The sequence below is a fragment of the Gossypium hirsutum genome, chromosome D06, assembly GCF_007990345.1.
Source record: "Gossypium hirsutum isolate 1008001.06 chromosome D06, Gossypium_hirsutum_v2.1, whole genome shotgun sequence".
NCBI classification, from domain to species: domain Eukaryota; kingdom Viridiplantae; phylum Streptophyta; class Magnoliopsida; order Malvales; family Malvaceae; genus Gossypium; species Gossypium hirsutum.
In genome coordinates this window covers 19,167,472-19,178,398 of record NC_053442.1, presented here as the reverse complement: position 1 = coordinate 19,178,398, position 10,927 = coordinate 19,167,472, and the positions used below count along the sequence as shown (strand labels likewise).

Below are 10,927 nucleotides of genomic sequence, written 5' to 3'. Positions count from 1 at the left end.
TTACTACAAGAACAATTCTTTTATGCCTCTCACTTTGTACTATTAAAAGTAGACGAGTCATTACTGCAAGATATTAAAGTGTTACATATCTTCAAATCATAGTAAAAGGGTCACATTTCTTCAATACAAATCTCAATAAAAGTAAAACAAAATCAAAAAATTTAATTGCAAAAGAACTTATAATGATTCAGTGAATAAATAAATAGCTCAATTGTGGGTGGAAGAAGCAATCAAGCAAGCCAAATAAGAAGAGGAAGCAATAACACATTACCAAAAAAAGATGAACAATACATATTAAGAAATTTTGCAAAGCATAAAATAGAAATTACAAATATCTTTGCAAATAAAAAACATGAAATTCATTTATTTATCAAATTTCATTCAACAAAATTGACTCTTTATTTAGCAAATAATAATTCCTTAAACAAAAACTATAATTGTTTTAAAAATGATATTTAAAGATAACTAAATTACTTTAAAATGTTTCATGGCAACCAATTTGGGATCAAAAGTTAGAAATCACATATACATTCATACAGACACGTAGGTACCATATATATATAGCATCCAGTTCCATGAAGCCCCAATAAATAGTGGACGTAAAATAGAAGCTAGACGACTTTATTTTCAAAAGACAATCAAATCAATGCCAATCCTCTTTTATGAAAGCCATTGATAAACCTGAAATGAGAGCTATTTGGTGGAATGAATTTTGGATTGTAAAGCAATGCCACTCTGATTATAGAAGTTTTCCCAATTCTTGCCATTAAAATTTTGAATCTCGACATGGGAAAGCGTTCCAGGGTCTAAACATGCGAGTGTCACAGCAATACCATCGAGGTTCGACCGTGGTGTATAGAATGAAGTTATTGCACAAAACTTACAGAATGTATGTTTCACAGTGTGAGTTCCGAAAGTGTATGTAGTAATGAACTGGTCCGAATCACCTAATAGTTACGCGGGACAACGAAGTGAACGTTCCCTCTCATGGAGCAGTTAGAATAGTTGCATTTCCAAGCAATAACACTAGTAGGTGCTTAGACTTTCCATCTTACTTTCTTATAGTGGCAACCGCCATTGTGCAGTACTAACTCAGATTCCATGCTGACAACAACCAGGACAAGTGCAAAGTTTATCCTAAAGTTGATTTGTAGTTAGTAACTCAGTTCAAATGCGATAGCATCCTAACAACCATCACGCAATGAAACCATTAATCTCAAATCTTCATAACTCGGTCATAATCTAAGTAGTAAGTAGCATCACGCAATGAACCATTAATCACAAATCTTCAAAACTTAGTTCAAATATAGTAGCATGCTAAGTACCATCACTACCATTAATCTCAAATCTTCGTAACTCATTTCAAATGCAATAGGCTCTTAAGAACCATCACACAATGAACCATTTCCATTTTTCTTTTAACCCCACAAAAATGCATAAATATGAACCAATGAAAAAGTGAACACAACAACACCATCAATCTTTCATTTTTAAGAGAAAAAACAATTATCAAAACACCTTACATGGAAAGGAAAAAACCCAAAAACCAATAGATTATAGCACTTAAAAGATAAAATAAAAAACCTGTTTCATTTGAGGAAAATATTAATCCTAAAATAGGGAAATAAACTCGTGATTCGTCATACTAATTTGCTTAAGCAAAAATAAAAACAATCATCAATTTTAGGGTTACTTGTGTTGCACAAGCTCTTTTGAAAATTACTTGCTTCCGGTTCAGGAAACCTGAATTAATACTGAGAGATTGATTAGCAATTCTATGATTTGGTGTTCTTCAATTGAGTCTAGATTTTTTTTCTTGTTGAATATTTTTCCCCTAATTAAGAAATTTCTACGATATCAATTACTATGAGGAAAAGATTGAAGAAGTTGGTGAGGGACAATGGTGTTTTAGGGCTTTGGAAATGGAGAAGGGAATTAATGTGGAGATTGTAGTTGAAAGTGCATAAAGAACGATGATGAAAAAATTAGGGCAAAAGTGAAAAAGTAATCTTTCAACATTCCAACCATGCTTTGAATGGGCAATTTAGAGGTTAGGGTAAAGAATGGTATTCTACCTCTATTCAGTGATTAGTGAGAATAGAGAGCTAAACAACAACACTTGTAATAGGCATTCCACTGAACCAAACAATGGTTTATGGTGGCCCCACAGAATTGAGTTGTAATGGCATATATGCCATTACATTGAACCAAACAGGGTTTTAGTGTCACGGGGTTAGAACTTTAGTCTCGTAATCTATGCGGCCTTAGGTGACCTTTTCGATGCAAACGCGCCTAAGTCAGCCTAACCACCAAAAAATTGAGGATTCATAAAGAGTTCCTTTAATGCACCAATTTATATAGCAGAAGCAACTCTAGTCAAAAGAAGGCACAAAAGAACAAAAAACTATAGAAAAATATGCACGATAGGTGTTTGAGTAAATGCTCTCAATTGTATTACTTTCTCTCAAAGAATACAAATAAAATGGATGAATGAAATAATTACAAGTGAGGGGGAGACTCTCTATTTATAGCTGAGCTCCCCCAAAATCGACGGTTTGAATCAAGTTATATCGACGAACGAGATTAGCCTATCCCTATAATAAAGGGATGTACAAGATTTACAAGATTTACAATATCTAATCTAATCTAATCTTATAAGATATGATTCCCCTCAATCTTTTAAGATTAGTTCCCATATTTTCCAAGGTAGCCTATCTTTCTATATCAGCATCATTGGGCCACCCAGGCTTCAAATAAATAGGCTTTTCAAACAACTCTTTGAATCGAGCCAGCTCTTGTGGGTCAAATGATCCCCATGTCAATGATAGACCTCTATGGGATCATTATGTACGATGGTCACGGGCTTTGAACTGTGGCCTATAAAATTCTTCCCCATCTATTCTTACAACGTCCTCGTTGTGCCTTCAAAATGGCATTGATTTAACTTGCCTCAATCTCGTCACAATGCCTTAGCTTTTTCTCGACTCGTCTCATTATCAGGTTGTCCATTCTTTTAGAACTTTGGCTTTGAATTTTTCCGCCTCTTAAATCGAATCGTCCCACTCATTGGTACATCTTATTGGCAAGAAGTCATGGCTTTCACTTGCCCACATTCTGACTTGCTTTTATTGGAATCCTCTTGAGTCTTACAACTTGGCTTCAACATGCTCACAGTCCCTTGGCCTCATTACTTAAGAACTTTGAAAGGGCCCTTACATTCTTGCCAAACCAACAAGTTAGAATACAAAACACTATTAAAGTGTTTGGAATGTACCTTACTTGTCGTATTTACTTGGTTTAACTATCCAACTTGCATCACCACTTTCCCAAAGTTTGATGGACAACCCACTTTACCCAAAGGTGGTAGCTCCTTCGATGTGTCAAAAAAAGTGAGCCTCATTGATCCTAGCTTCAAAGTTTGCATCGCTAATTCTTCCTTTAATCCTGATGCACAACTCACCTCTTCCATGGGTGGAAGCCTCGCCGACAACTAGGCCAACTCTGTCGCTTTTTTCGAATTGAGTCTCATTGGTCCTAGATTCAATGTTTACATTTCCATTTTTCCCCTAAGTCTGATGCCAAACTCACCTCTTCCTTAGGTGGATGCCCTTCCGATGACTCAACAAGCTCCGTCGTTGTCTTTTCCTTGACCATGGATTGCTTTGGATAGTTCCACAACTTATGCAGACCATGACACAAAAAGCACTTTACTTGTTTCTCCTTGCTCTTCTTTGTCCTCTTGGCTTTGATTTTCCCTTACTCGAACCAAGCTTCTTAGGCACTTTGTTTGACACATCATCCCCTTCGATGGCAGATTTCTTGGGACATTTCCGCAAACTATGCGGACCATGTCACAAAAAAACACTCCATTGGCTTCTTCTTGCTTTTGGCCTCCTTGGCTTTGATACCCATTATGCTTAAACCAAGTCTGACGACCTTACTTTCTAGCTTGTCCTTCTTAGAAAACACAGATTTCTTCGGACATTTCTTCAACATATATGGACTTTTGCAAAGAAAGCATTTGATCTCGCCCCTCTTTTTGTTCGGTTTCTTCTTCCTAAATCATGGTTTCCCATTACCACTATCATTGTTCTTGTCATTGCCATCATTTCCATCATGATTCCTTTCACATACGCCCCTTTCCTCGGACTTGGAAGACTCAAGCTTGTCTTTCTATAGACTAAGCTTAACCATGGACTCCGCTACCGTCATGGCTTTCGACAGGTCTTGGACACCTTGCTCCAATTCATGTTTGACCCACGGTTTTAATCTATTCTTGAAAACAAGCAAGGCATCTTTCTTGGTTACATATGAAATTCAGAGCATGAGTTCGTTGAACTCTCGAACATACTTCCCAAATGTGTCTCATTGCATAAGCCATCACAACTTTGCCCGAGCTTCCTTCTCGGCAAGTTCTAGACAAAACTGCCTCTTCAACTCATGTTAGAACTCTTCCTATGTCCCAATCTCACAATCCCTTTTATCTGTGGACCTGCCTCGCCACCATAATAGTGAAAATCAGTAAGAAACATGGAAGAGATATTTACCTTACTCACATCCTCCATGATGCCTTTGGTATGGAAGTAGTGCTCCATCCTCTATAAGAAATTGTCCATATCACATGCAGACCTTGTCCCCGCAAACTCTTTCGGCTTCGGGACATCATCGTAATTAAGTGTTGTACTTAACACTCCATTCCCCACGGCTGCTCGACACAAGGCAAGCTCTACCTCGAGTTCCTCTATTTATGTTCAAAGCCTTTATCGTGGCCATTATTTCCTTCTTTAAAGCCATCACCATGACCTCAAGAGCATCATTTCTCTCTGTCAGCTTATTCCTATGTGAATTTAACAACTCGTTTACCTTATCCACATTGGAATTGAGAGACATGATCACAAAGTCTTTGGACTGCTCCCTCAAGTCGTGTATGTGATCCTCGACCACATCGAGTGACTCTTTTATGTCCTTCATAGGCTCCTCGAGTTTGTCCACTTGTTCTTCTACAGCTAACATCTTATCCTTCATAAGGATTGGTTTTCTCAACCAATAGGTCTCCAATGACTTAGTCTAATCAGCAACTTCTTTCGACATCTCAATGGTGCCTTCATAACACTAGCTTTGATACCATTTCTTACGGGGCTAAAACTTTAGTCTCACAATCCGTACGGCCTTAGGCGATCCTTTCGATGCAAACACGTCTAAGTCATCCTAACCACCAAACAATTGAGGATTCACAAAGAATTCCTCCAAGGTACTAATTTATATAGCGGAAGAAACTTCGGCCAAAAAAAGGCACAATAGAACAAAAAACCACAAAAAATTATGCACGAGATGTGTTTGAGTAAATATTCTCAATTGTATTACTTTCTCTCAAAGAATACAAATACAATGAATGAATGGAATGAATTACAAGTGAGGAGGAGGCTCTCTATTTATAATTGAGCTCCCCCAACATCGACGGTCTAGATCAAGTTACATTGATGAACGAGATTAACCTATCCCTATAATCAAAAGATTTACAAGATTTACAATATCAAATCTAATCTAATCTTACAAGATATGTTTCCCCTCAATCTTCTAAGATTAGTTCCCATATTTACCAAGGTAGCCTATATTTCAGCATCATTGGGCCACCCAAGCTTCAGATGGACAAGCTTATCCAACAACTCTTTGAATCGGGCAAGCTCTCGTGGGTCAAATGATCCCCATGTCAATGATAGGCCTCCACGGGATACATTGTGTGCGATGGTCACGGGCTTTGAACTGAGACCCGTGACATTAATGTTGACATGACACTATTTGTCTTATAAACGTCAACAAATAATTTAAAAATGATACAAATTTTCAAAAAAAAATCAAAATAAAATTCATAAAAATTCAAAAAGTTAGCATGGAGTAAATTCCCAATGAATTTAATTAAAGCAAATTCATAAAACATCAATTCACTCTTTTTAAAAAGTTGATCAAATTCAACTGTTTTTAGAAGGTTGATGATCAAATTTAATTAAAACAAATAAGAACCAAATTAATAAAAAAAATGTAAACGATGAGTACAAGAACTAAATCCTCATTTAGAATTTGTATATATCATTAGCTTTCTCTCTCTATCCAATTCGAGGACAACTCTCCAACGTCACTACTTAGAATCCTCCATTAACACACTTCCTCATCTTCACGGTCTTTCGAATTTTGTATTGTTCTTGCAAAATAAAAGCATTAAACATCTTTTCTTCTTTTGCTTTAATGGCTGTTGTAATCCCAAAATAAAAGGAGAGAAAAATTCCCAAAGAATTAATTTTCAAGTAACTGGAAGAAAAAGAAGCTGATTCTCTCGTGAAGAAGCAAACTTCTTCAACTACACACATGATACACATTGTTGGTGCAAAAAAGAAAAAGAAAAACTTCTTGCAAAGATTGAACCATCAATACCATTGAATTTTGGCTTGTTATTGTCACCACATATATATGTATATAGAATTGCATGTTTTACAACAGGAGAAAAAGGTGTGGAGCTTGACCAGTACTATATCATCAGTATAAGCTTACAACATATTTCTTTTTTCAGCAGCCTTCCTCCTTTCCATTGTGGAAGGAAAGAACAAAGAAAAGGGTTCTATGGTTTGTGAATGAATTCCCAAAAATAATTGCCAAAATAAAAGAACTAACAAAACCAACAGTAGTGAAGTTTTTAGGCCCAGATGGCAAGGGAAGCCATTAAACCAGCTCCTAGGAAGAGCATGAAGTAAGATACTACTTGAAGTCTAAAATTGCAGCTCATCCTCTTACTTAAAAAATCTGCAGCAATGAGATCTACTAATGCCATGTAAACTAGAATTCCAGCTGATAAAGAATCTAGGACTCCTTCAATAACCAGAGCTGCTGGGCTGTAATGATTGTAGAACGATGCGATGGCGATCCCTATGCCAATTCCAGCTGGGGTTGTTATGGCGAAAAAACATGCCATGATTGTGGCTGATAGGGTTTTGAATAGAGCTTGGGAGATGCACCCTCCGAGTGCAAACCCTTCAAAGAATTGATGAAATGATAGTGCTGCAATTAGAGGCCTTATTGTGCATGGACTCAGGGAAACACCCAATGATAGGCCAATGATGACCGAGTGTGATACAATTCCAAGCTCCAAAATCTGCCAAAAAAAGAAAAGAAAAGAAAGGAGACGTTACAACCACGGAAAAATATGCAAATGCCAGGAGCTCAAAACCTTTTTGACCCAGATTTTTATCAGCTATTAATCTGGAGAAGATAAAAGTTTAGGAGCAATCAAAACATATTGTCGTCTCACTAGAATTCTACCATTAGATTCGTTAGCCTAAAAGTCCACAGAAGAAGACTCCTGATTTAACATCAAACCTGTTAATAGTTGTCCATTTATTAGATTGGTAAACTATCAAAATAGTAACATTTTAATTATTGAACCATTAATTACCATTAACGGTGTAATAATAAGCTGATATGGCACGTTAAATTATTATTTCGAATAAAAATTTCAAGTTAAATTATACAATTGATCTCCATATTTTTTTTTGTTTTGAACAATTTTTTTTATGTTTTTTAACACTTTTATTTATTTTTTATTTTCTTCTGTTTCTTTCTATTTTCTCCATTCTCTATCTTTTAAAGGTAAAAGAAAAACAATTAAAATACTTAAAATGAATAAAATTATAAAAATTAATTGTATAATTTAATTTAAAATTTTCTTTGAAAATGATGATTTATTACCGTTACACTGTTAACGAAAATTAACGTTCAGTGATTAAAATATTATAATACGATAATAATACGATAACGTAAATAATTAAAATATAACATTTCAAATATAAATAATTAAAATATAATAAAAATAATTAGATTTGTAAGCATATTTAACGAGGCCCCATGACGTAAACAATTAAATTTCAACGAAGTTTAAGAAATAATTTACCTGGGAAACAACGACATGCCTCACGCCACTATCATCATCCTCACCTCCATGCTCATGCCCATGTCCATGTCCATGACTATGACCATGTCCATCATCATGACCATGATCATGTGCACGACTCCTCAATAAGCCATCACAGCCATCTTGTCCATGTGGATGACTGTGCCTATGATGTGCTGCATGCGCATGCATCCCAACGATGTGCATTCCCCCACCTTCCTCTTCCCCAAAAACCTTCCCATTCCCATCCTTGGTTTCCACAACTAGTACAATCCCAGAGTCTGAATCCGGGTCTAACGAACCCACTCGACCCTGTTCTTCAGTACTTGCTTTAGCCAAACCTTGTTTCCTCTCATAATACTGAGTCCCCACGAAATCAACAAGCAAAGTAACCAAAGAGGCAACCATGGCGAAGAAGCCCGGGAATGGGAATTTGGACCAAGGGTATTCCGGCAAGCAAGGATTTGTGAGAGCTTCGGTACCACCGGCGAGCATGTGGACGAAGCCCGTGGCCAGAATCACGCCGGCAGCAAAGGCCTTAGCGGCGACAAAGAGGCTCCCATCTGTACGGAGGAACTTACGGTGCTTCCCGATGAGTGGAATAGCGACCCCGGCCACACCGGCGAGGAGGATTGAGGCTATAGCTATCAGCTTTAACTTCAACGCCGCTGATTCGTCACGGCAAATCTCTAGCTCCGAGGATTGGCAGCTCGTGTTGCTCATTGAATCGGTTATTGTTTGCAAAAAGGACTCTGTTTATTCAATTGAGTGAAACAATTTAAAAAAAGAAGATTAAAACTGATAAAACATTAAGCACAATTGAAGAATTTTGAGAAAAGTAGACAAGTTTGCAGCTCAATTGGGTTGAATTATGAAATCCCAGAACCAAAAATAAATGTTTTTCGAAAATTTAATTCATTTCCAAAATTTTCCCACCACTCAGTAACCTCGTAAACTTAAAAACTAACAAAATGGTGTTGGAAATTACCTGGGAAAAGCCTACTCTTCGACCTCAAACGATCAAGGCGGAGCAGCGGCAATATATCCTAAAAAAGAAAAACCCAAATAAACACAATGAATTAAGAAAAAAAAACAAGGAAAACCCAGAAACAATAAAGAGAAAGGGGTTTCAAATCCCGAAGAACAAACCTCAAAGATGAACATGAGAATCGAGAATCTAAAGCAAAACAAATGGTGGGTGCAAAATATATAGAGAGGGAGAGAGATAAAAAGAGGAAGGAAAAAAAAGGGTATCCTATACTTTTGTTGCTTTTTAGAATGACAAATCAAAGTGAAGAAGAGGATTGAAGAATCTATGAACAATACACGTACATAGGGTATAGAGATGTGTGAAAACACAGCATTTAAGATGATGGTGTTAAATGGGTAGCAGTAATATATGGGGGCAGCAAGCAGAGCATAGGAGACGATGGAAAGACATTCAGAAATGAAAGGGAATAATAAGGAGAGAGTGTCGACATTGTTTGAGGAAAAGGTAAGGCAAGAGGAAGAGGTGGCGTCCATAGTTGCGAACTTTCGTTAAAATATGAAGTTAACTATGTCGACATTGTTTCATTTTATCCATTTGTTTCCACTCACATCCATGTTACCATCATTTCTTACATTTTCCTTTTGGCGTGTGGAGTGAAGTTAAAAAGTTGCATTCCATAAAATATTAAAACAATATTGACTGCAAAGAAGAATTATAAAATTAAGTTATTTTAAGAAATATAAAAATTCAAATGCAAAAGATTCCTAAATTTCCTTGAGATTAGAAAATATTCTCAGTTAACAAATTTGAATTCCGATCTCAACTTTTATGTTCTATTATGCGGGTAATTTATCAAAAAAGTCTTTTTTTTTTCAAAAATTATCAAAATGGGCCAATTATTTAATTATTTACCGAAATGGTCCATTTTCCGCGAAATCGCGTCCACGTCAACGCAATGTCAGGGTACGCGCTAGGAAATCGCGTCCACGTCAGCGCGATTTGCTTACGTGGACACAAATTGCGCCCTCTAGGACGTGATTTGCTGACGTAGATGAATAGTTTCTCATTTTTAGCTTGGAAAACTTTGAAAGGCCATAACTTTTCGCTCGGTTGTCCGATTGAGACGAATTTTTTTTTGATTTCGAATAACTTTTCGAGATCTACGCGCTGAAAAACAGCCGAAGGCGGTTTGCCGCACTTTTCATCGAAAAAGATCCTTTTTTTCCCCTAAATTTTGATTTTTTTCGGTTTAAAATTAAATTTTGAAACATTCAAATCATTATTTTCCTTATTTATTTGAAGTAAACACCGGATTTTTTTTACAGAATTATTGTATTATTTCTTCTGATTTGACACGTGTATGGAATAGGTCCGATAAATCGTTAGAACGTAAGTAATATAATTAAGATAATAACAATATTTTTATAATATATCAATTAATTAGTTTAGTTTAGTTGGTTAAGATGCTTGCTCTTTTCCCTTAGTATCTTGGTTCGAATCTTGTTGGTAACAATTTTAAATCTTTTTTGAATCAATAGCAACAAGTACAAAAAAGATTCAAATGGCACATCACATTCCTCAACAATCAACTCTTTTAGCATAGAAAATGAATTCTTATGATTTGAATCAATAGCAACAAGTACAAAAAAGATTCAAATGGCACATCACATTCCTCAACAATCAACTCTTTTAGCATAGAAAATGAATTCTTATGAATTTGTTGTGCCGTATCCTCTTTGCGTTCCTCAAATGGCAGATTGTGATTTTCTCCAAGTTAGGAAAAGCAACCTGCATAATGATAGAAAATGCTAATTACAATTAGAAATAACTTATATAAAATGTTAGCTCATCGATGCTTAGGCAAATGCATCGGTAACTCATATAATTAAGACAGTTAGAATCATTGGTCGTTTGAGAAGAACTTAAATGAATTTAATATAAAATTATATTCAGTTGACTTTTCTGTACGTAACTATTAACATATACACACACTACAA

General features: G+C 36.0%; 1 protein-coding gene and 1 pseudogene across 1 annotated transcript; both read right to left on the bottom strand.

The window, feature by feature from the left end:
* Positions 1 to 693: 693 nt before the first annotated feature.
* LOC107900039 (centromere protein V-like) lies at positions 694 to 1,103 on the bottom strand (annotated as a pseudogene).
* Positions 1,104 to 6,414: 5,311 nt separating this feature from the next.
* On the bottom strand, positions 6,415 to 9,494 carry LOC107901487 (zinc transporter 4, chloroplastic). Its single transcript, XM_016827523.2, has 4 exons — positions 9,089 to 9,494; positions 8,928 to 8,985; positions 7,940 to 8,691; positions 6,415 to 7,144 (listed from the first exon to the last, which is right to left on the bottom strand). Exons 1-4 carry the CDS (start codon positions 9,461 to 9,463, stop codon positions 6,689 to 6,691), a joined length of 1,641 nt encoding a protein of 546 aa, XP_016683012.1. The 5' UTR covers positions 9,464 to 9,494; the 3' UTR covers positions 6,415 to 6,688.
* Between the last annotated feature and the right edge of the window lie 1,433 nt (positions 9,495 to 10,927).

Coding starts and splice junctions, on each gene's coding strand:
- LOC107901487 (XM_016827523.2), bottom strand. CDS start 9,463: ATGGACGCCACCTCTTCCTCTTGCCTTACCTTTTCCTCAAACAATGTC. Junction 8,692..8,927: donor GAAGAGTAGGCTTTTCCCAG/GTAATTTCCAAC, acceptor TTGAATAAACAG/AGTCCTTTTTGCAAACAATA. Junction 7,145..7,939: donor GGCATGTCGTTGTTTCCCAG/GTAAATTATTTC, acceptor TTTTTTTGGCAG/ATTTTGGAGCTTGGAATTGT.